The following is a 25,187-nucleotide window of genomic DNA, read 5'->3' on the forward strand; positions in this document are numbered from 1 at the left end:
AAAAATAACATTTAATTTCAATTATTAAAAAAATGAAAGTAATAAAAAAAATTGTGAGTGAAAATTGGGAAATTGCATCGGTTGCAATACTCAAAATATTGCACGGATCTTAATCTAATCCACAAGATTTAACCAAATCTTAATGAAGATGTACAAGCTGCAGCACATGGTTATGTCCCATCCCATAAGGATCCATTTATATAAAAAAGAGACGGACCTGATAGACGTGTGATGGAAGATGTTCCCCACGTAAGAAAATAGAAAGAAAAAAAGTTCTCTTCTAATAATACGAGGCCCACCTTTTCCTTCCATTAAAAGCAGAGATAGTTTAGACCAAAAAATAATGAAAACGAATATGGTTCTGTTCGCATCCCATTAGGCTCCATATAAACGTAAAAAGCACATGTATGTAAGTTGCTGTTAGTCTTTAACATCACAATTCTGTTGCTTCCACATTCTTTCACCTTGTATCTGACTTACCAAACCAAAGATGGCTGAGACTGTCCTTAATGTTGTTGCTGAGGAAATACTAGGCAAGCTGATTTCACTTGCTACTGAGCAAATCGGCCTTGCTTGGGTTTTTGAGGAGGAGCTGACACAACTTCGTGAGTCAGTAGAGATGATTCAAGATGTGTTAGCTGATGCAGAGAGAAAGCAAGTGAGTGACCGGTTCGTGATGCGTTGGTTGCAGAGGCTCAAAGATGTTGCTTATGATGCTGATGATGTGCTGGATGAGCTTGCTTATGAGATTCTCCGCCGAAAGGTAGAGATCCGAAACCAAATGAAGAGAAAGGTATGCTTCTTCTTTTCACTTTCAAACCCCATTGCATTCCGTATCAAGATGGCCAACAAAATTAAGACTATTCATGAATCGCTAAAAAGGATTAATGATGAAGCAAATGGATTTGGACTTATTAGAGCAGGATCGGTATATGGTAATCCTGAGACTATACCAAACCGAGAGACAGATTCATTTCTTGACCCTTCAGAAGTTGTAGGAAGGGAAGATAGTGTTTCAGAAATAGTGAAGTTAGTGACTAGTACAACTGGTCAACAACTCTCAGTCATTCCCATAGTAGGAATGGCAGGTTTGGGAAAAACAACTTTAGCAAAACTAGTGTACAATCATGAGCTAGTAAAGAATTATTTTGATAAGAAAATATGGGTATGTGTCTCTGATGATTTTGATGATAAAAGGATTTTAAGAGGGATTCTTGAATCCCTTGCTGGTAACCCAAGTCAATTAGAAAGTAAGAATGCAATACTTCAAAACCTTCAAAAAGAGTTGCAAGGAAAAAGATATCTTCTCGTTCTTGATGATGTTTGGAATGAAGATTTATTGAAATGGGATGCATTAAGGGGTTGTTTGTTGGGAATTAATTCAAATTTTGGAAACAATGTTATTGTAACAACCCGTAGTCACAAGGTGGCAGAAATCATGGAAACATTTTCTCGGCATCAGTTAGAAAAACTAGATGATGATGAATGTTGGTCCATAATCAAGAAAAGGGTATCTGCAGTTCCATTAACTCCAGATTTAGAGGCTATTGGAAGAGATATTGCTAAAAAATGTGGAGGGGTTCCATTAGTAGCAAAAGTTTTAGGAGGGACAATGTCACTAAAAAGGGTGAAAAGTCAATGGTTGACAATTCAAAATAGTGAAGTTTGGAGTAGCCTACATGATAGTAATGACATGTTACCAATATTAAAATTAAGCTTTGATTGTCTTTCATCACCATCTTTAAAACAATGTTTTGCATATTGTTCAATTTTTCCTAAAGATTATGTTATGGACAAGGAAGAATTAATTCAACATTGGATGGCTGAAGGGTTCCTTCAACCATCTCAAGGAAGTGATTTGGTGATGGAGGATATTGGTTTTATGTATTTTGATATCTTGTTAGCAAATTCCTTATTGCAAGATGCAGAAAAAGATGAATATGATAATATTGTGAGTTGTAAGATGCATGATTTGGTACATGACCTTGCCCTCTTAGTTTCAAAATTTGAAACCTTGATTGTGGATGGAGATTTGGAGGTTGATATTAGTCATGTCAGACGTTTATCTATCCAATCTGAAGGAGAAATAGTACCTAGAATTTCTTTTTCAAAAGTCCATGTTAGGAGATTGCGCACGCTTGTTTCAAATACTGATGTGTTTGGCAACACATTATCAAATTTTAAATGCTTACGTGTTCTAAGATTGTCAGGGTTTAGCATAAAAGAGTTATCAGAATCAATTGGTCGATTAATACACTTGAGGTTTCTCCACATCTCATGTCCTAACATCAAAGTATTACCAAAGTCCATCACCAAGCTCTACAATTTGCAAACCTTGAATGTTCACAATTGCTATGGTCTCAGAGAGCTTCCAAAAGATCTAAAAAATTTGGTTAACTTGAGATCTATTGTTGTCAATTATAATGTTGACATGTGGAGTTTACTGAAAGATATAGGGCAGTGGAAATGTCTACAAATGTTTCCATTATTCTTTGTGAAACAAGATGCAGGTCATCAAATCGAAGAATTGGGGCAGTTGAATCAACTTCGTGGAGTATTAACCATCAATGATCTGGAGAATGTGAGAGATAAAGATGAAGCTAGAAGGGCAAATTTAGCTGAAAAGGCCAAAATAGACATGTTAGGTTTTCGCTGGGGTTATAGTAGAAATAAAAGAGAAGTCAATTACAATAATGATGAAGACGTGTTAGAAGGCCTCCAGCCTCATCAAAATTTGAAATCCTTAGAAATTGAAGGCTTTGAAGGAAAGAAATTTCCATCATGGATGTTGAGAAGTTGTGATGCTAAGGATGCCTTGTCCCTTTTAGACAATTTGATTAAGATAAATTTAAGCGGTTGCACAGAATGTGAAGAAGTTCCCACCCTCGGATGTCTACCCTGCCTTAAGTTTCTTGTTATAGAGGGAATGGATAAAGTGACCTGCATAGGAGTTAAGTTTTACACTATGTACAGTGATGACAGTCACAGAAATGAATTGTTTCCGGCATTAAGAAAACTCTACTTGAAGAACATGAACTGCCTAGTGGAGTGGCAGGATGCTATGGAAGTGACAGCAGCACGTGTTGTATTTCCTTGCCTTGAGGAGTTGACCATTGAAGACTGTCCTCAACTGAGGAGTGCTCCACGTCATTTTCTATCTCTTAATAAATTAGAGATTCGTGGAGTTTGCGGCACCATATTTGAAAATGTTAGCAGTAAGCTTACAAAACTCACGTCCCTCGATGTTTCTTCAGTGTCAGAACTTGCTTTTCTGCCCATGCAGATTTTCTGTGCCTCTCTACGCTCACTTAAGATAGAAAAATGTGGGGAACTGAGTCATATACCGGACGCATTGCACACCCTCATTTCCCTCGAGACGTTGGAGGTAAAGGGTTGTCCTAAGTTGATGTCTTTTCCAAGTATACAAGGTGTTGCATCCCTTCTTCGACACTTGGCAATATCATGTGGTGATGAAGTTCTCCCAACTGGGTTGCAATCCTGTACGTCTCTTCAAGATTTGAGGATAAGCGATTGTCCTAATCTGATATTAATTCCAAATCTACGAGAATTACAGTCTCTTACCCAGTTAGAAATTTGGCGATGTCCCAATTTGAAATCAATTGCAGATCTAGAAGAATTGCGCTCTCTTAACAAATTAGCAATTTGCAAATGCCAAAAGTTGACAGGTCTACCCCAGGGATTAAGGGATTGTTTGAAGGGTTTGTCGATCGGTGGGTTTTGTGAGGAGCTGGATGTGTTCCCCAGTCTTAGTTCCATCCAACACTTGCATTCATCCCTTGAAAGACTATACTTACATGGTTGGGCTAAAATCAACACTCTCCCGGATGAAATTCAACACTTCACTGCCCTTAAACATCTGTACATAGGAGAATTTGATGAAATAGAAGCGTTGCCTGAGTGGTTGGGCAACCTTTCTTCTCTTCGAAGGTTGGATATTAAAGGTTGCAAAAACTTGTTGCATCTTCCAACAGTGCAAGCAATGCAAAACATAATCATGTTATTGATTAATGATTGCCCTAAATTAGAGGAAAGATGTACAAAGGGGAGCGGTGCAGAGTGGTCGAAGGTTTCCCACATTCCTCGTCTTTGGATCGATGATGGTTTTTTAGAACGCGGTATGTTTTCTAATACATATTCATATTTCATAGTTTCCCCTAATTTCAATATTCTTCTAATTTTTTTTTTTCTTTCCATTTATTCCTTATGTTGTTTCAGAAGAAGAAGAACGAGAAAAATATAATGGATCTCTCTCTTACCTAATTGAACAAGATATTGAAAACCTTACCATTCAAAAAGAAAAGGCCCGACATGACCCATATTCCAAATATAAAAAAATTATCCGGTAAGTCCATCTAAACTTGATATCCTCTCTTCTTCTACAATAAACTTTTTTTTTTTAAAGGAACCATATAACAAATTATATGCGTGTAGGTTATTTCGTGGCTGTTAAGCAAGATGGAAAGGAACTGAAATGCATTAATGTACAAAAAATTTCAGGTACTTCTATTTCTCTATTTCCCCAAGACGTTTCTTTTTTCTTTTCCAACATAATAGAATGAAAAAGAAAATCTTTTTTTAATGGTTAAATAAAACTATGTATACTTATTTATCGTGAAAAAGTAATAATTCGTTTGCACAAGATTGATAGTAGCATTCTATTGTTAAAGAGCTTCAATCAACACTCAAGTTTTTAATAGTCTAGCTTTCAGAGTTGTAGTTCACATTCAGTCTTAGCATTGTATTATGCAATTATCAGGTCCAGTGGGAGCATCACTTTGTAACCTGATCCATCTTGAACCCCTTCATCACGCTTGATATCTTACCAACAACACGGATAATATCTAATTTTAAAAATCAAGATCTATAGAACAAGCATGGGCTAATTCAGGAAGATGGGTGATCATGCTAGTGAAAATTCTGTGATATAAGATTTTGCTAATTTCTGGAGCAAATTCAGGAAGATGTGCAATCCATTTCAATAGAGATGCTCTCTGGTGTTTGATAAAGTATTTGAATTTACTACCATCTGATGCTCACTTGACGAAATAAGCCGAATATTTCCTACTGTTTGCTGACAGAGTGGTCAAATATGGACATATACCATTCCAAGAATCTTGTTATGCCCGGGTGTTAATTTGATTCTTATCTGGATGAAGTTCATTAAAATTTGTGAGTTTCCTCCAATCTCATTTTCTTCTCTTCTGATGTCTCCCTTTTAACAAAATGTAACTTTCATGATTTCTCTATTTCATATACTTGTTAAAAAAAAAAAGATTTTTCTATTTCATATGCTATTTACTAAATTTCTTGATATTCCAAAAACTGTCATTATAATGCAATGGAAAGGAATGACTGTGTTCATGAAGATAAGTGAATTAATAAGTCAGGCACTTTCCTTTATCTTCTAATATTCCTCCTCAAATTCATTTTTCTTTGTTAGGTTCAAATTTTGTGGCAAATATTGATGGCACTTGGGACTTGAGTACCCTGCACATGTTATGATTATCATTGATGTTGGATTCTTGAAGGTTTTATTCATTTATCTTTTTCTATGCTTTTCATTTTGATTTTTTCTTATTCATTTTCTATGTATTGGAATAAAATTATGCTCCTTGGAGATTTTCTCTTTCACGCTTCGAGACTATAGATGAACCCAATGACAGATATCTGCCAAAATTTATGGCACTGATATTAAACTGTAACAAATCTTTTATATCGACCTTTGGTTTATGTGCTGCTATTGTCTATTTCATTAGACGGTGAATCCCAAGCTTCACTATTGTAGTATAATGCCTTGTACGTTGGGACTAAAGATTCATTTCTGTTGGACAAGGCTAAATGTTTAGGGGTTTTATGCACCACCTCAAGTCTGCCTCATCTGCTTCAACACACAGCACCATAATATTTAAAACCACAGAATTAATGGACTTTTTATTTCTTCTATAGTTGGGGGGGAGCCTTTCATTTCTACCTCATCTGTCTGTTAACAGTTGTAAGAAGCTGGAATACCTACCAGCATTGGATGTGGTGCAGTGCCCCATTAAATTACGGATGCCAATTATTTATCAACAGGCTCTCAATCTGTCTCGTTCCCTTCAAACAGCTGAAAATGGTTTAAGCAAAACAATGAAATTCTTTCATTTGACTTGTCTGTAAATTACCTGTCTATATCCCCAAGAAAGAAGAGCAACTTTAGATTCAAATCAAAGAGAGCCTCTTTGCATTTTCTGTCTGATATCAAGTTCACACAATTTTGGGTAAACCATTTTACTTCTTCTGAGTTTCTTCTTCTTCTTAACCTGTGTGAAATTTCTGGTTGCTGACCAATAGGAATTATATTGCGTCTATATGGGTCCGTTTGGATACAGCTGAAAACTGAAAACTGAAACTGAAAACTGAAAAACACTGTAGCAAAATAATTTTTAAATGTGTGAATAGTATTGTGGGACCCATTTTTAATGAAAAAGTTGCTGAAAAGTGTATTTTATGGGACCCATGAACAGTGCTTGAAAACACTGTTTATATAAGAAAAGTCAAAAAGTTACTACTTTGAGAAAAAAAAAAAAAAAAAAAAAAAAAAATCTGAAACGTAAACGTGCGTCTGGGAAGCGCAAAACGCGCTTCCCAAACGCACTCTATATCTGCAAATGTTCATAAGTTTAGTCTATGTGGTAGTGCAACCTTTGTCAACCAACAAAATATCAGGTGCATCTAAGTTTTCCAGATTTTACATCATGGTTTATTCCATCTCCGATGTACTTGACAATGATCTTTTCTAATATACCAAATTCTATTAAGTCATGCACCTATTGAATCATTTTTCTTGTTATGGTTAGCTAACCTATAGCCCTTTGTTTCAGCAACATCTGAACTTTACTGCACTCTAAGGTATATATCTGGTGAAAAGCCATCTTACATGTTGATTGATTTTCAAAATAATTTCTTCTTCATATCTTTCTAGCTTCAATTAATGTCAGTTTTATTCTTCTCTTCTTGTAAGCTTTACCTTAGCAAAAAGGCTGATTGGTTTGGATGCATGCACATGTTGGGAGAATAGTTCTTAATAGTAAGCAAATAAGGTAGGCGACATATATAACTTCTATTGGCCATTAAGTCAGTTATGAGTTGTATGATTTGAAAGTTTTATATAACTTTTATTGGCCATAGATATGATTTGAAAGTATTCAGCAAAAAAAAAAGATATGATTTGAAAGTTTTATACATTAAGTCACTAATGAGTTGTATGGATATAAAAACAGTTTGAATGGCCACTCTGCTGAGAGATTTTGATGACCTCCATAATCAATTAGAAGAGGGCAAGATGCATGGCATACTTCAACAGTGTGGCAGGACGGCATATTCTTGTTTCAATTGGCTTGTTACAATTACAAGGAACTTGCCACTTTAAAAGATTTTGGTAAGGTCTGTTTCTTGTGAATGAGTTGGTTAGATTCCTTGACATTGATTGTGGAAGATGCAAACCAAAATTGTCTACACAGGTTCCACTTAGTCTCGGTTTTTGGCACATTAACAAATATAGCGAATTCAACCATGTCCTGCTATGAAAGAACTGAAATGTACTATTGTGTAAACAAGTTCAGGTAATTCAATTTCTCTCCCAAGGCGTTTCTTTTTTCTTTTACAACATAATAGAATGAAAGGGAAATTCTTTGTCAATAGTTAAATAAAAATACGTATGCTTATTTATCACAGAAAAGTAATAATTTCCTTGCACAAGATTGATGTTCGCATTCTATTGTTGAAGAGCTTCAACCAACATTCAATTTTTTAGTAGTCTAGCTTTAGAGGTGTAGTTCACATTCAATCTTAGCATTGTAATAAGAAATTATCAGGTCCAATAGGAATTACTTTGTACCCTTATCCATCCTAAACCCCTTCATCATGCTTCTAATCTCCCATTGTTCCTCTGTAGCTAAGTGTTATAGCAGTTAGCTGTGAACTGACTGGTCTTAGGCTTGAATCCTTCTTGGCGAGATTTGATTCATTCTGAATTCGTTAATTTAGAATGAAAGGGTTCTCTTTAACTGTTCCCTGTCTTTGTTTCTATTCCATTCTATACAAATGAAACACATAATATCTAATCTTCAAAATCAAGATTAAGAACAACAGTGGTGGGCAAAAATTTTGTGAAAGAAAAAGAAATATAAAGAAAATGTGTGATCTTGCTAGCAAATAATATGTCATGTTGAAAAATAGACATTTATATATCAACAATAGTGAGAAAATACTCTGCATGTCCAAATTCAAACAGGGATAACAACTGCAACATATTTCTAACTATGCCTTCTCTGAGCAGCAACAATAGGATGGTTCCCTACTTCCCATATATATATATATATATATATATATATAGACCTCTTCTTTCTTTCTTTACCCTTTTAACCAATTCCATGATTTCCAAAATCTAAAAGGTGAGCTTGAAGGTCTTGGTTTCATTGCGTCTTTTGATAACATTTTTTTTTTTCTTTTTTGGAAAAAGTCACAATTCACCTCTGTTTTTTTATACCATTGGTTTCATTGCATCTAATTCATGTTTATTTTCTAACATAGTTTTTTGTTTAGTTGATGTCATTGCATCCTTAGTACCCCAATTGCATTGATTGTCCAACTACATTAATATTATTGTCCTGAGTTTTCTTTATATTTCTTCCTGAAAATATTTTTGGTTGTAGGTCACCTGGAACCATGTGATATACATATCCAGAAATGTTGATGAGTATACTATACTTGGTATCACTACAGACAATCATCAAGTATGGCCCAGGTTTTTCCAATGCTGACACTGTAGTTTTCTATCTAGTATCTGTTAGCATTTTTTTTTTTTTTTTACAAAACTTTCTAAATATTTAGCGTTGAATCTTTTCTTTCCTGATATATAGGATTCCTGATGATTCTTCTGCTTTTCAAATCTCATATTGTCATGGTTTCTCAAATCCTCTTCAGCAGTAAGCCAGTAACTTCAATGGTACACATCTATGATTAGCCTTCTTAAAGTAGAATCAATCACTCTCAAATAAAAATAATTAATGTCATAAACTATAAAATGGAAAGGAGAGAAACTTGAAATTTGGATAGAATTAAAATAGAGTTATTGCATTTCTTTTCTAAGTTCAAGTTATGGATTTTGGTGAGCCATTTTACTACTTCTGTGTTTTTTTTTTTTTTTTGATATCCCCACAAAAGTTTCTGGTTTGTTAATCAGAATAATATTGGATCTGAAATGTTAATAGAAATAATCAACTTGGCCTACAGTGAGTTGCTAAGGCAATCAACATGTCTCTGTAAGCTGGCTTTTATTTGCAATTATTCAATTAGTACCATTTGGTTTAGAAAATTAATTGTATTACTCAGATATATGACTTAAAACATCTATCAATGAAGTCGGCCATGACTAAAAAAAGTTATTGTGCTTTTATTCAATTTCAATTGTAGTTCCTACACTAAAAGCCTCACTGTCATTGATAAGTTGAAACAAGATATAGTATGCAGTTTTCTTGGAAAAAGATAGAACATACAAGTATGAATGCCAAACCTAAATTCTTACATATACTATATTTGAAGGCTACCGAAAAAAGAAAAGAAAAAAAAAGTAGTGATAGTTTCTAATTAAGGCTACACAAGTTCATGCCTAGTCAATATGTTGAGCTTTAAGCTTTGCTATTACCAACTGCATTACTTTATCTTGTAACCCAAAACACCCACTAACATATTTAATTATATTGTTGAAAGATTTTTCAGAACCCCATGGTTACAATTATGTTGAATATTTGTTTATACAGGTCTTGAAGTTGACAGATTTGCTAGAATCTCAAGTATATATACTTCACTCGCTAATGAGAGTAGTTGATAGATTTGGATACACTTTAGTGCCATTCTGTTCTTCAATTCATTGGGCTGGCATCTTGGAAAACATCAGAAGCTAATGGAAATTACATCTGAATGTGAAGTGTAATGGTCAGTAGAGAAATCATTGCTGCGTGTATATAAGACTCCAATCTGGAAAATAGGTGAACTCATCAGCAGCGGCTATAGAATGCGTTCTCTAAGACCTGACTTAGATACTAAAGGTACGCCTGTTATTGTTAAAGTCTCTTCACTGTCATAGTTACTTGCAAAAGAATAAATAGTGTTATTTAATGTCTTCTCCTTTTTCATTTGGTTTAACCATTGACATTTTTTAATACAAAAAAAATGTTTTTGTGTGTTTTTGGGTACCTTGCGCCTTTTTTTTTTTCTTAAAAGAAAAAAAAAACGGTGTGCTGTTATTGTTGTGAAGCAGAAGCTTTAATACCAATTTGTTTGGCAGCCTCATGAATGCAATGGCATGCAATAGGCCTGACATTTCTCAAGCTGTCAATATGGTTGGTCACTATATGCAACTTTTATGTATATGCTGCTTCGGCCAAAGAGAGGGTTGCAATGCTACGTGGCAATTAGAGAGTAGAAAGACGTTATATGTCAAGCCCTAAACTTTGTATTTGTGAGATGGTTTTTAGGGTGTATTTGGGGTCTGTGTTTTGTGAGAGAGTTTTATTGCCTCTTTTGTAATCTCCATATTTGATTAGTGAAATCCTTGGTTTATTATACCTATTTTCCTCCAGTTTGTTCCCCCCACCGTTCTCCCTTTTTTTGAAATGTTTCTAAAACCCATGATAATTTTTACAATCAATCTTGAGAGTGCTATCGGAAGGTCCTTTCCCAATATGGTTATTTGTGAAATAATTTGCACTTATCAAAAAAAACTAATAATAATAATTTGCTACATTTATAGAAATTATCATCACCCATCTCACTATCAAGTATTTCTGTTAAGGTCTAAAGTGGGTTATTGTTCAGCATTCCCTTTATATCCAAGGGCTTCCTTACGAGCAATAGTTCTTCAGCATTTTTTTTGTAGTCGTTAAGCCACCATATGTAGGCATTGAAATATATTTTGCACCTATGGCCAAAGCAAGGGAGATATGGCTGGCTTCAATGACCCATATTTCTCTAGAAGGAGGATGCTTTTTATTTTTATTCTTTCTATATGCAAACCAATTCAGCAGAATGCATTTTGCATATCAATTGCGACCTAATCACCTTCTGGATCCTATCATTCAGTTATTAATGTGTGGATTGTCAACTGGTCAAGGCTTGAAATAAGTAGGATCACAAAAGGGGGCACATCTTTTATGCCCTCAATAAAATCATATGTACTAGAGGTAATATTATTATATCATCATCTGGCTGAGACCATTCTGGCTTGACCTAATTACCAAGGGGAGTCCATCTCTGCTGAGCTAGGTAAGAATTTATACTTGCAAGATTGGTAACAATTTGGAACTGGCCAAATCCAGAAAGTATAGGCATCTTTTGATGAAAAACGGATCGAGCCACGTTGTCTCTCAAATCTTGAACAATATTGTTCACTCTTTGATGTTCCAAATCTTTGAGAGAATTGTTCGAAAAAAGCTGGGTTTTAGTGGAATCGGGGATATAGCAGGGCCAAACTTTGTCAAGTAGACTCCAGATAAACCCAATCCAATTTTGTTCACAACTGCTGTGAAAGCAGAAGTTCTTGATAAGCTGTAATGGTGACTAACTTCTCTCAGTTTTCCTCTTGCCACAGAGCTGGTTAGGCTTTGTATATTTCTTTTGTAATGTTTAGAGGATGTACAGAGGTTAGATATTGACCATCATTTGTAAAACACGTTGCAAGAAATCCAACACTCTAAATTAATGCTTCAGAGTATGCCCATGGCTTTTAAAGTAGTCCTAATGTTCATAATTGATAATACGGTAAAATACATTAAACACCCTTGAGGTTTCGAGGTTTACACATCCATAATATTTTAAAACTAACCAGTATAGGGTCAGTAAACACAAATGGCATTACACACCGTTTGTACACTCACTTATCTCCTCTCTTCTCTTTAGTTTTAACACAACCCTACATTCATTAACCCTTAACAAACCAGCAGGAAGCAGCAACGTATCATGGATAGCACAAAGCCAGTACCATAAAAACTGAAATTTCAGTGCAGAACTTAGAAAAACACAAAACCCAAAATTTCTGTTTTTCTTAAAACGGTCACTTACCCTTTGATCTTCATCGACACTTATCTCTGCTACCGAAGAGGAAAGAAAACAGTAAGGTCATGTCGTGTGACAGACCCAAGAGAGGTGTACACTACCTCTCTTGTTAGGGATTGTATTTATCATGAAAGAGGTGTCCAACAAGTTTTTCCAATTCTTAGCTTTATCCCAGGAAGAACAAAAATAGAGAACGGCAAAGATAGTTGAAAATTTTAACAAAGCTCAAAATTTTGATATTTTTCCCCACGATTTCTATTGTTTCTAGTATCAAATTAGCTACACAAGTTATACATATTCAGTTTGGTTGATTTGTGCCCCTTGATCCATAATTCCTATTTTTTTCCCCAAAATTTTGGTTTTTCTGGGGACAAATGTCAAAACCAAGCAATGAAATGAAATGAAGATTGGAAATATTGGGTTTCTTTGATTCTCGACAATTAAACGAGATTTTAGAATAAACAGAACAGAATGTGGTAAATAGGTATGAGAGAGAAATGGCTTACAAAGTAAATGTGGGCTTTTGATGTTTCGAAATTTGTGGAGAAAAAAAGTACGTTTTTTTGTGCTTCAGCATTGAATTGTGAGAGATTGTGGAGCTATGGCTATGAATTTACCGATGTTGTTGCCAGCTAAACCAAAATTTTGGGGTTTTTCAGCTTTGAACGGAAATTTCAGTTTTTATGCTACTTGCTTTGTGTTTATCCATGATATGCCGCTGCTTCCTGCTGGTTTTTGAAGGGTGAATGAATGAATGGTAGTTGAAACTTGAAAATGAAAGAGAAGAAAGTGCACAAATGGCTTGTGATGCTGTTTGTGTTTAGGGGCTATAATGGTTAATTCTGAAATTTTATGGATGTGCTTGGCATTACCCCGAACCGTTTAATGTATTCTACCCTTGATAATAGCTCCACTTCTACTTGTGAATAATTTTGAAGTTTAGTTAATCAAGAAAACATTAAGTCCTCAACTAATAGTTGTTTCCTCTCCTCTTTTTTCTTTTTGATTTTAGAATTTAATTTAATTTTTTTTAGAGGAGGCACCTATCAGTTGAGAAATTATTGCTTGGAGGGCCTAGATGGGCTATTTGGGATCCATAGACACATCTATTTAATATTGAAGAGAACATAGCTTTTGTTCATTGCATGAAATAGTGTATGAACGAATTTGTTTAGTGAGAGAGGGTAAAAGAAGTGGGGGAAAAATAGCTGCTAAGATGGTTTGTGTTGTAGCGGGTATCAGTGAAGTGAGTCCGTTAGAGTTTTGTGAATTTTTCTGTGAAAAACTCGGTGTCCATTGTAGTGTTGGTCATTCACCAGCTATATTGGTTCTGTCAAAATAGAAATAGAATATGTTAATTTGCATTGGGCCTTGGACAAATTATATAAATTAAGAAGATGACTGTTGTTGCACACAAATCACACGCAAATGGTGCGATATTTCTGTATAATATATTAGTATATTACTTTGTTGATTGAATATGAGTATATGAAAAAAGGCTCATATGGGAGGACTCTCGTCTCGGCCTCCAATCAGGTATTGTTCACTTTGGGATGGGTAAGGATCGACTTACGTCCCACCCGCACAAATTTGTGTCAATCCCACATCGGGGAGAGACGCCTCCCACTTATACCTTATAAGCCTTTAGCCTAAGGATGAGTGTCATCCGGGTGGGACGTAGGTCGATCCTTGCCCATCCCAAAGCGAACAATACCTGATTGGGGGCCGAGACGAAAGTCCTCCCACAACTCATAAATATAAAATTATTTAAACTCTCTTTTCCTCTAATTTAAAATATAAAGTTAGATATATGATTAGTTTTTTTTTTTTTTAATGGTTTATTTATACTAGCTTGTAACTTCATGCATATGCATAGATACACTTAAAGATATACAATAAGATACATAATATAATTCCACTATATATATAATTTAAATACTATTGATAGTCTTTTTTATATTTTGTTAACTCTTAAAAAAATTTTGTAAGGATATTATTAGGTATAAAATGTAAATTGTCCATTTTTTTTTAATTATTGTTAAGCACTTTTTTTTTTTTTTTTTACAATTCATTTATTCTAGACTATTTGGTTTTTGTATTTAATAACTCACTTAGATGTATATTTATGATGTAGTCTCACATTTGATTTAAAATTAAGAAATAAAACTCTTTAAGAATAAATAATTTAGGACACATGGCGTAAAATTGGAATTCTAATTTCAATTTCTCTAAACTTCGCTTATTATTATATATATAGATATATAGATTTGACTTCTTGTTTTCTACATTGAATTAACTCACTTGGCACAAAAATTAAAATTTTTAGTTTAGATGGGACATGTGGCACAAAATTAAACTCTAATTGAAATCCAATTTTTAAACTGAATTAACTCACTTGGCACAAAAATTTAAAAGCTTAGATTAGATGTGGCACATGATACAAAATTAGATTTTAATTGAATTCTAATTTGAAATGCAATTGGATTTTCTTTCAGCCCTAACTATATATATATATATATATATATATATATGTTAAATTAACGTTAATGATTGCACATGTCGGTGGTGTCAAGCTATTCTAGATAGGTCATTCTACCGTACCCCCCAAAAAAGGAGGGGGTACGGTACCCCCTAAATCTGACCCCTTAATTTAGTATTGTTTTAATCTTGACTGTTGGTGTAATTTTAATGGGTTTTGGTTACCGGCTAAACAGGTTTTATATATAAACCAAAAATTATAACATCCATCAAACTTTTCTCTCTCACGTTTGCCTCTCTTACCTCTACTTGCTCTGTCTCAGTTTGCCTCTCTAAACAAAACCCTCAAATCACAGCTAAGACCATACAAGAACCAGATAGTCGCACACCCACAACCTCAAATCGGCAGCGCTTCTTCTCATCCAATCCAACTCGTCGGCACCGCTCTCTAATTTCGTCTCTTCCAATCCATCCTCAAATCAGCGGATGGCTGAATCTCCATGGCTATAGCTAGCAGCCACCAAATCCCTCACCACCACTGGTGATGCTTGCCGCTATGGCATTCTCCTCGTCTCACTATTTCTCTTTCTCTCTCATCTGGGTTTCTCTGTTTTCCCCTTCTCTCAAGCCCAAACGTGGTCGAGCTTCTGCTTCCACTCACACCTATCGCCATTGGCGGTGCCTCTCATCGGCGTCATAACCACTGGTGGCCGTGGGTCCAGCTCTCTTATTCTTTATTTTCTTTCTCTTTTATTTTTTTTTTTCATTTTTTTTTTGGCCTTTTAGACAAGACCGAAACCCCTTTGACACTCATTTTGTTTCCTTTTTTTTATTAGTTTGATGAATAACATTTTGTTTCAGTTTTGATTAGCTTGATGAATGGGTTTTCTTGTTTGGATTTCTGGTATTAGCAATAACTGTTATTATTGGCATTTTTAAAGCTGGTTTTTGGGTGGGCATTGAAGATGTTTGTTGAAATGCTTCATAGAGTTTTAGTTTATCTCTCTGTATTCTGCCTTTTTTTTTTTTTTGGATTTTTATGCTAAAACTGTGATGCTATGTGTATGGAAATTGGATTTTTTTTTTATTAACTTGATTAATGGGTTTTCTTATTGAGTGTAAAGCTTGATGGTTTTGCTTGAGTTTGAAAATTGGGGCTTTGCAATATGGCTGAATCTGTTGTGATTGAATGAAAATGGGTTTTCTTGTAATTGTTGTGTGTATGGATCTATTGGCTTTGGCATTTTGGAAATGTTGATACTAAATCTATGATTTTTTCCTCTGATCCTGATTTCTTTGCCTAAGAGTATCCATTTCTTATTCCTTAGTTTCTTTCACTGAAACAGAACTATGATTCTTAGCTTGATAATAATTTCTTAGTTTGAAGTTTGTCACAATGGATCAGTTTTTTCTCATTCCCTATGATACTACTGTGGTTTGAGTTGTGAAATGCATTGAAGATGTTTGAGAAAATATACCTACTGAAATCCAACTTATTTGGTCTTGGGTGTCTGTGTTTCCCTAGGTTATCAATTAAGTAGAGTAGTGTATGTGTTCGTTTTGACACTTTAATGATCTAAAATCTGGTTTATTTGATGGAAAACCAAATTGTGCAAGTATCTTTGTTAGTGGCTTTGTAATGAGAATGTAGTGCATCTGTCTCCTTAGGTTCTAATTAATTGGAGTAATACATGTGTTTTTGTCACATTTTTGAGCCTATAGAGTAAAAATATTGCATTTAAAGTCATAGTATCAAGAAATATGTAAATGTATGTAATTATTTGGCCTAATTAAACAGCCATGTGATGCATCAGTAAGTATTGGGCTATTGATGTGGTTTATATACTGTTCATACAATTAACAGCTTAGATGCATTGTTTATTTATTTACTTTTCAAAAAAATTTTAGGCTGAAGTACTGATTAGTTTAGTTTTTGCAAATAAGCAAGGCACCTGCTGGAGCTAACAGAAAAGATCTGCTGAGGAAGTTGCCAAAATTTATATATGATGAGGAGAAAGCTTTGGAGGTGAGAAGTTGTTCCTGCATTTGCAATCCTTTAAATTATTCATTTTGTGTGTATGCATGTTTGTTAATGTGTTCAGCTTTGAAAGTAAAGTCTTTTTGGTTACAAATAAAGGCCTAGTTATGGTTGGTTGTCATAAGACAAACAAGAAAAATATAATGGTTTGTATGTATAAGTAAGCTTTATGAATTGTGCTTCAAGAAAAAAAATAAGAAAAAGAAACACTGTACAAATTGTTTGTGTTAACTTGTATTTTCATCCTCTTTTAACTATTATTGATATTGTTTTAGTTATCATTTTTTTTATAAATGTTTGCAATGCATTGATATTGCATTGGTGGTGTGATGACTACAGAGAACCCGCAAAATATTAACGGAGAAGATTGCTCAGTTGAATTCAGCCATAGACGATGTTTTTGCTCAGCTTCATGGAGATGATGCCCCTAATGGAGCTGCAGTGAATTCAGATGAAGTTGGAGCTTCAATGTAACCGAATATTTGTTGTAATTTCCATATAAACCATCACTACTTATGAAAGTTCAAAAACGTGTATAAACACCTTTGAACGTTTAGACCCCCAAAATACAACTTAACCAATTCAAGCAATATGTCAAACAACTAGTGTGCGGAAACTTAACATAAGCTATAATATGGAATTGGTAAAAACTATCTAAGCCGAAATAAAACACAATCCACAGCAGATAATAAAAAGGCAAAGATTGAGAGGAAGGAAGATGCAAACACAAAGACAACACGCGATGTGTTATCGAAGAGGAAATCGAAGCCCTCGGCGTAAAACCTCTCCGCCGCCCTCCAAACGGTAAACAATCCACTAGAAAATACAATTGGGATACATGGACAGCAATAGACCCTCTAAGCCTAATCTACCCAATGCACCTAAGCCCTCCAAGCTTCTTGCTCCAACGAGGTTGCGCCGAACCTTTTTCTTTTCTAGCTTCCCGGATTCCGCTATTAGACCGTAGCATCAACCAATGAAGATTGGTTCCTTCCTAACTGCTTCCTAGAAATCCAAACAGCTCTCTCACAGTAATGATAATGGTGAGAATCAGGTTTGGTATAATGCCTCTCAAGGATTTGACAATGGAGAGGAAGAGAGTTGAGGAATTTGAAGAGACTCTAATGTATAGATTGTGGGTGAATCAATCTTGTTTTTCTTTAGGGTTTCTCTCTCAAAATTCTCTCTGGAACCTCTCTTACAATCATGGGTAAAAGGGGTATTTATACTGGAGTGGGAGAGGAATGTGAAACGTCAGATTTTACAAAACAGGGGTGGCTCGCGGCTTGACCTCACGGCTTGACTAAGTCGCGAGATCCAGTCGCGAGATAACCGTATGGCCAGTTGTCCTGTTTTGTCCTGTAGTGCTCCAGCTTGCATGACTGTTCACCTTCCAGCATGCTTGGCACGTGTGTTGCGTCTGGCGGCTTGCAGCCGCGAGTCACCCGCGAGGCCAAGCCGTGAGTCTCTGTTTTTCTTGTACACTCTTGAGCAAACTTCACTCTATCTCACTCACTACCCTTACATCAAACCCACCTAAATACAGGGTTACTAAATGCTAAATTACAAGCAAATTTGGTACGGAATAAAGCCAATTAGATGGTTGAATAAATTCAACCTTACAACTTACGTGTGATTAGTACTGGAAAAACAATGTTTTGAATCCTTTATCCCTTTTAATTTTCTATTCGGTTAATAAATTCAGGTTGATTGCACTTATATAAAAAATTTACTAGAAATGATAGCAAAATATGATTTGTTTCACAGTAATTTTCTTGGTAGTAATTATTTATATTTAGGTACTAATTGTTCTCTCATGTGGTATTCTCACATTCCTACAATAGGGTACTGTGGATTTTTTTTTTTTTTTTTTTTTTTCACACAATCAGTAGCAGATTTTCCACTTGAGATTGCACACTTGAGCTTATGAATAGTGCAATGGTTTTAACTCTCTCCCTTTCCTTTTTCTTATTTTGTATTAAAATAAATTTTCAAAGAATCCTTAGCTGCTAGTGCTTAACTTCAAGATGCAAAATGAGCTTCATATGTTAGTAGAAAAAAGCTTTTATGTTCTCAAGTGAATCATTTAAAAGCTTAAGACAATCATAGTTATAGTTGTAACGCCCTAAAATCATAAGCATTAAAAGTCTATTTAATCTGAATAATCCATAAAAAATATTAAATAAAAGAAACTAGCAACCTTGAATCTCATCACAAGAGTCAGAGCTCTAATTCACCAAATACAAAACATCCTCAAAATAATTCTCCAGTACAATGTTTAATGCCATAAAATAATAATAAAATCCTCAGTTCTACAAAAATAGTTCATAACTTCTGTCTCCCAAGAATCTCTACTCCAGTAATCCCTCTAATGTATCTGTGATGGGAAAATAAAGGGGGGGGTGAGATAACTCAATAAGTGAAATTCACTAACATTGGAGTGTAGGAACAAACCTTTCAAATAAATAATTCTTTCAACACATTCACAACTTGTAACTCATCAATATTTTGTCATCAACTATTTCATGTAAAAGAAAATAATATCTTTATATTGTGAGCCATCATAATATATATATATTGATACCATGACATAAACAATTTCCTAGGTTTTTCTCGTGGTCAACGTTTACGCCCCGTTGACAGGGTTGTGCTGTCCCCTTTTTGGGACTGGAACCTTCTTTCATCCCATTTCTTAAGGATGGCTCCTTTGGAACCTAAATGTACACTCTCTTGCTAAGGAGCTTCCTTTTGGATCCTCAATAGTATGCTCCCTTGCTAAGGAGCTATCAAATATGCACTGTCCCCTTTTGGGACCGTCCCTTGCTAAGGACTAGCTGCAACATGATTGTCTATTGTTAAGGACTAAACACCATACTGAGCTTCTAATCACGACTTGCCATAGGTTTTCAAAACATGTATAAGATACTCACATAAATAATCCATTCAAGATGCTCACAAAAATAATCCAATCATAATTCTCAAAAATATAAGGATATATCGCACATACAAAATTTAAATAAACTTAGGTTGTCCTACAAGTTTTTCATAAAACGAATAATTAATGTGCACATCAAGAAATTATTAAATATCCATTTATATGTATAGAATAACAATATATCTCTTATATATATATAATAGTTTAATAACCAACAATGTTTGGGAAAACCCCCAAAATTAGTAAACACCACTTACCTCTTAGTTGCAAAATAAAGAAAATCAACCTCCCTTGAATCACAACAATTCAGTAGAATTAGAACCTAGCAACACCAAAAATAGGTTCATCAATACACAATTTCCCCCTTAAAAATCTATTTTCACACTTAAACAGTTTCATCCTAAACAATATTAATTTATCCAAAATCCTCTATTTAGTCACTTAACTATCCAATACACTTTCAGCTTGATCAGATTTTTTTTTTTTTTTTTTTTTTTTGGACATAAAAATATTGCTGCCTACTCTGATTTTTCCATTGATATAATCATGGATATTCAAGGCTTCAAAATGACCGAATAAGTGAAATTTCATCAATCTACAATTCACATCCTTTCTTGTCATGTAGCTATATCCATCACCCTAAATATAATAATAACCATAGGATATCCTTTCCCATAAAATACGGATAAGTGGGGGGGTGTTGAGATCAGAACCTATGCTTAGACTTTCCTTTTTCTTTAATATATTGAAAGGTTAGTGTAACGACCCCGCCCCAACTGTGTAGATATTGTCCGCTTTGAGCCCAACCCCTCACGGTTTTGTTTTTCCCTAGGTTGCGCTGAGGAAAAGGCCTCTACACATTGAAGGGAGGTCATTCCTTATAAACACATTCCCATGTGCTTCCCTAGGCAATGTGGGATTCCATGGAATGCAAGACCCCCCTTTTTGGGTCACTACAATCCACCCCCCTTACGGGCACACGCGTCCTCGCGTGTGGGCCCACACTTCCGGCTAGAGCATGGCTCTGATACCACAAATGTAAGGCCCCAAAATCATAGGCAATAAAAATCTATTTAATCTGAATAATCCATAAAAATATTAAATAAAAGAAACTAGCAACCTTGAAACTGATTACAAAAGTCAGAGCTCTAATTCACCAAATACAAAACATCCTCAAAATAATTCTCCAATACAAAGTTTAATGCCATAAAATAATAATAAAATCCTCAATTCCACAAAAATAGTTTGTAACATCTGTCTCCCAAGAATCTCTACTCCAGTAATCCACCTAATGTATCTGTAATGGGAAATAAAGGGGGGTGTGATAACTCAATAAGTGGAATTCACTAACATTGGGGTGTGGGAACAAACCTTTCAAATAAATAATTCTTTCAACAGATTCACAACTTATAATTCACCAATATTTTGTCATCAACTATTTCATGTAAAAGAAAATAATATCTTTATATTGTGAGCCATCATAATATATATATTGATACCATCACATAAACAATTCCCTAGGCTTTTCTCGTGGTCAACGTTTACGCCCCGTTGACAGGGTTGTGCTGTCCCCTTTTTGGGACTGGAACCTCCTTTCATCCCATTTCTCAAGGATGGCTCCTTAGGAACCTAAAGGTATACTCCCTTGCTAAGGAGCTTCCTTTTGGATCCTCAATAGTATGCTCCCTTGCTAAGGAGCTATCAAATGTGCACTGTCCCCTTTTGGGACCGTCCCTTGCTAAGGACTAGCTGCAGCATGATTGTCCCTTGCTAAGGACTAAATATCATACTGAGCTTCTAATCACGACTTGCCATAGGTTTTCAAAACATATTCAATATGCTCACAAAATAATCAATTCATACTTCTCAAAATATAAAGACATATTCACACATACAAGTTTAAATAAAATTAGGTTGTCCCACCAGTTTTTCATAAAATGAATAGCCAATATGCACATCAAACATTTGTAAAATATTCATTTATATATAGAATATCAACGTATTCTTTCATATAAAATAGTTTAATAATTAACACTGTTTTGGGAAAACCCCCAAAATTAGTAAACACCACTTACCTCTTAGTTGCAAAAATAAAGGAAATCAACCTCCCTTGAATCACAACAATTCTGTAGAATTAGAACCTAGCAATACCAAAAATAGGTTCATCAATACACAAATTCCCACTTAAAATCTATTTTCACACTTAAAATGGTTTTATCCTAGACAACATTGATTTATCCAAAATCCTCTATTTATTCACCTAACTATCCAATTTACTTTCAGCTTTGATCAGATTTTTGGACTTATAAATATTGCTGCCTTATTAGAATATTCATGAAACTTCAATCAATCTCAGAGCCAATAGAGGTATGACTATACATACTATTCATACATAATCAAATTTCAAAGCCTAGACCATACGGCTATATCAACAATTCTTATTATACTATTATAATCATCACTCCAAAGACCCAAAATCTATTACACGGTTGAACTAGTGTGAAAGCAAAATAACCAGTCAACAATTTTGGCTTAGTGTGAATGCATAATAACCGGCCAATGGCTTAGTGTGAATGCTTAGTGTGAATGCAATAACAACCGGTCAACAATGGTGGCTTAGTGTGAATGCAATAACTTAAGCATTCTTTTCACTTTAACATGGTGACCAAGTCCAACATATTACTCTATTTGGCTCAATCTCACGTCTGTGTTCCTTCCTGGCATATTGGCCAAATCTTTATCTAATATAATACAATTATAGGAACCCTTTTTCTATTAGAATAATGATAGTTTAGGTTCATATCAATTGCAAGCTATATGACTATTCAAACTTCCTAAATCTTGAGCATGAGAAACATCGTACCTGAAGACTCCAACTCAACGCCACAGTGGAGAAAGGCAGAATTCAATTGTCGGCTGAAGCAAAAAGAAATCCCATCAGAAAAACACGTGTGACCTAAGAGGAAAAATGCTAGGGTTTTCAAGGCCCATATGTGTACTTATGTCACCTTACTTGGGCTTCATATTCCATAGAATTTATCTTCTTTTTAATACCTTAGGCCCAAATTTATTTAATCCATTTTAATTATAGGCCTCCATTAAAAATTTACGTATAATAATTTAATTGGTATCAAATTATGGGGTGTTACATCATTGTAGTGACCTAAAAAGGGGGGTCTTGCATTCCATGGAATCCCACATTGCCTAGGGAAGCACATGGGAATGTGTTTATAAGGAATGACCTCCCTTCAATGTGTAGAGGCCTTTTCCTCAGCGCAACCTGGGGAAAAATAAAACCGTGAGGGGTATGGGCCTCAAAGCGGACAATATCTACACAGTTGGGGCGGGGTCGTTACAGATGGTATCAGAGCTTAGGATATGATTCTGTAGACACTTGAAACTAGGTTATGATTTTATAGACACTTGAAACTAGGTTATGATCTTGATTTTTGGTCAGAGCATTTGGAATTTAGGTTATGTTTGATGAGATATTTTAAATAATTTTCGCAATGTTACTTCTTATGTGTAGTAATAATAATTCTTGCACTGTCTATATTTCTTGATTTCCTTGTTAACTAGGTATCATGCCACCCAAAAAGAAGAGAGTAGCTAATTCCAATAGCGAGGAACCTATTGTTAATTTGCGAAGGCCAACCAAAGCAAGGGTTGATACTGAGGCTGAAGTCACTCAAGACATGAGAAATAATGAACGTCCTAGGGTGACACGCACTGATCCTTTGGATGAAGCTGCTGCTCGACTGTTGGACAGGTTGGCCCATGTTGCTAGTAGAGGTGTAGGTAGAGTAGAGGTAAGGGCTGGTTGCTCTTTTGAGACTTTTATGAAGCAGAATCCCCCTTCCTTTGATGGGAAGCTAGATCCTAATGAAGCTGAGAATTGGTTCTTGCAAATGGAGAAATTGTTAGAAGCTTTAGATTGCACTGACTCTCAGAAGGTGCCGTTTGCAACTTTCAAGTTGATTGGAGAAGCTGAGCGTTGGTGGAGATCTACTAAAGCCATTTTGGAGGGAATGGACACTGAGAGGAATCCCATCACTTGGGAGAAATTTAAAGGGGTTTTCTATGATAACTACTTCCCTGAGGTGGTTCGAGAACGAAAAGAGAGGGAATTTGCTGATTTGGTGCAAGGAAGTATGACTGTTGAGCAGTATGCTGCTAAATTCATCGAGTTATCTCGCTTTGGACCCCACTTAATCCTTACTGAGGCAAAGAAAGCAAGCAGGTTTCAAAAGGGGTTGAATGAGAGACTTCGACACCATTTGATTGCAGCAGGGGTTGATAACTATGCAGAGTCAGTTAAGAGAGCTATGAGACTGGAGGAAGATTTCAAGAACAATGTTAGGAAGGAGAACCCACCTAGAAACACTGGACAGACAGGCTTTCGCCAAGGCAATGCTCAAGGTCATTGGAACAAGAAAGGATTTTTTGGGAGGTCTGGGAGTAATTCATCATCAAATAAGCCAGAAAATAAGAATCCACCCCAGAATACTCAAGGTAGAAGTTTGAATGCTTGTTCTACTTGTGGAAGGTTTCATGGAGATAAGCCGTGTTTCTTTGAAGGAAAGGCTTGTTATAACTGTGGGAAGACAGGACACTTAGCTAGAAGCTGTACTTCTCCTCCACAAAACTCAATGGCACAACCTGGAAAGAATGATCAGAGGAGGAAAGCACAAGGGAGAGTGTTTGCACTCACACCACAAGATGTTCAAGCTTCGGATACTGTGGTTACAGGTATCCTCCCTTTATTCTCAAACTTTGCTAAAACTCTATTTGATTCCGGATCTACACACTCTTTCATCTCCTCTTGATATGCTATGTTATGTGATAAGAAACCTGAACTTATGGATTATGACTTGTCTGTGGCCACACCTATGGGTGATTCTTTGGTGTGTAATTTTATGCTTAAGTCTTGTGTCATCCAAATTGAGGATAGGGAAATGTTAGCAGATTTGATTTTGATGGACATGTATGACTATGATGTAATTTTGGGAATGGACTGGCTGGCAGCTTATCATGCTAGTGTAGATTGTTTTAGAAAAGAAGTGGTGTTTCAGCCTCTAGGAGAACCTGAATTTCGGTTTAAGGGCTCTAGGTTGCATGCTTTGCCTAGGGTGATATCAGCCCTTCGAGCTAAACGTCTTTTACGGAAAGGATGCCAAGGGTACCTAGCTAATGTGGTGGACACTAGGAAAGATGTATTGAAGTTGGATGATATCCCTGTTGTAAGGGAGTTTCCTGATGTCTTTCCTGAAGACCTACCAGGGATACCTATAGATAGGGACATTGAATTCTCTATTGATTTGCTCCCTGGAACTTCTCCTATTTCGAAAGCACCATATCGGATGGCACCAACTGAACTTAAGGAGCTCAAGGAACAGTTACAAGAACTTCTTGATAAGGGGTTCATCAGACCAAGTGCATCTCCATGGGGTGCACCAGTTTTATTTGTGAAGAAGAAGGATGGGACTATGAGGTTGTGTATTGACTACCGTGAGTTGAACCGGGTTACTGTGAGAAACAAATACCCTCTCCCTCGTATTGATGACCTGTTTGATCAATTGCAAGGGGCACAAGTCTTCTCTAAGATTGACCTTCGTTCTGGGT

General features: G+C 35.5%; 2 protein-coding genes across 11 annotated transcripts; both read left to right on the forward strand.

The window, feature by feature from the left end:
* The first annotated feature begins 332 nt into the window (after nucleotides 1–332).
* On the forward strand, nucleotides 333–17,128 carry LOC115965287 (putative disease resistance protein RGA3). 10 transcript variants are annotated; one of them, XM_031084475.1, is made up of 13 exons: nucleotides 333–4,136; nucleotides 4,237–4,363; nucleotides 4,453–4,518; nucleotides 4,778–5,190; nucleotides 5,462–6,278; nucleotides 6,882–6,909; nucleotides 7,022–7,100; nucleotides 7,281–7,622; nucleotides 8,715–8,795; nucleotides 8,922–9,007; nucleotides 9,822–10,109; nucleotides 16,541–16,618; nucleotides 16,970–17,128. In XM_031084475.1, exons 1-3 carry the CDS (start codon nucleotides 491–493, stop codon nucleotides 4,469–4,471), a joined length of 3,792 nt encoding a protein of 1,263 aa, XP_030940335.1. In that variant the 5' UTR covers nucleotides 333–490; the 3' UTR covers nucleotides 4,472–4,518; nucleotides 4,778–5,190; nucleotides 5,462–6,278; nucleotides 6,882–6,909; nucleotides 7,022–7,100; nucleotides 7,281–7,622; nucleotides 8,715–8,795; nucleotides 8,922–9,007; nucleotides 9,822–10,109; nucleotides 16,541–16,618; nucleotides 16,970–17,128. The 10 variants fall into 10 exon arrangements, with proteins under 10 accessions (XP_030940335.1, XP_030940336.1, XP_030940334.1 ...); XM_031084476.1 differs by having other exon boundaries at nucleotides 5,462–5,549; nucleotides 6,858–7,100; nucleotides 7,281–7,443; nucleotides 7,521–7,622; XM_031084474.1 differs by having other exon boundaries at nucleotides 5,462–5,549; nucleotides 6,858–7,100; nucleotides 7,281–7,438; nucleotides 7,521–7,622.
* A 6,021-nt stretch (nucleotides 17,129–23,149) lies between these two features.
* LOC115965041 lies at nucleotides 23,150–24,391 on the forward strand. Its single transcript, XM_031084250.1, has one exon. It carries the CDS (start codon nucleotides 23,150–23,152, stop codon nucleotides 24,389–24,391), a length of 1,242 nt encoding a protein of 413 aa, XP_030940110.1.
* Nucleotides 24,392–25,187: the final 796 nt, after the last annotated feature.

Source organism: Quercus lobata, chromosome 10 (assembly GCF_001633185.2).
Source record: "Quercus lobata isolate SW786 chromosome 10, ValleyOak3.0 Primary Assembly, whole genome shotgun sequence".
Classification (NCBI taxonomy): Eukaryota; Viridiplantae; Streptophyta; class Magnoliopsida; order Fagales; family Fagaceae; genus Quercus; species Quercus lobata.

Coding starts and splice junctions, on each gene's coding strand:
- LOC115965287 (XM_031084475.1), top strand. CDS start 491: ATGGCTGAGACTGTCCTTAATGTTGTTGCTGAGGAAATACTAGGCAAG. Junction 4,137..4,236: donor TGATGGTTTTTTAGAACGCG/GTATGTTTTCTA, acceptor ATGTTGTTTCAG/AAGAAGAAGAACGAGAAAAA.
- LOC115965041 (XM_031084250.1), top strand. CDS start 23,150: ATGCCACCCAAAAAGAAGAGAGTAGCTAATTCCAATAGCGAGGAACCT.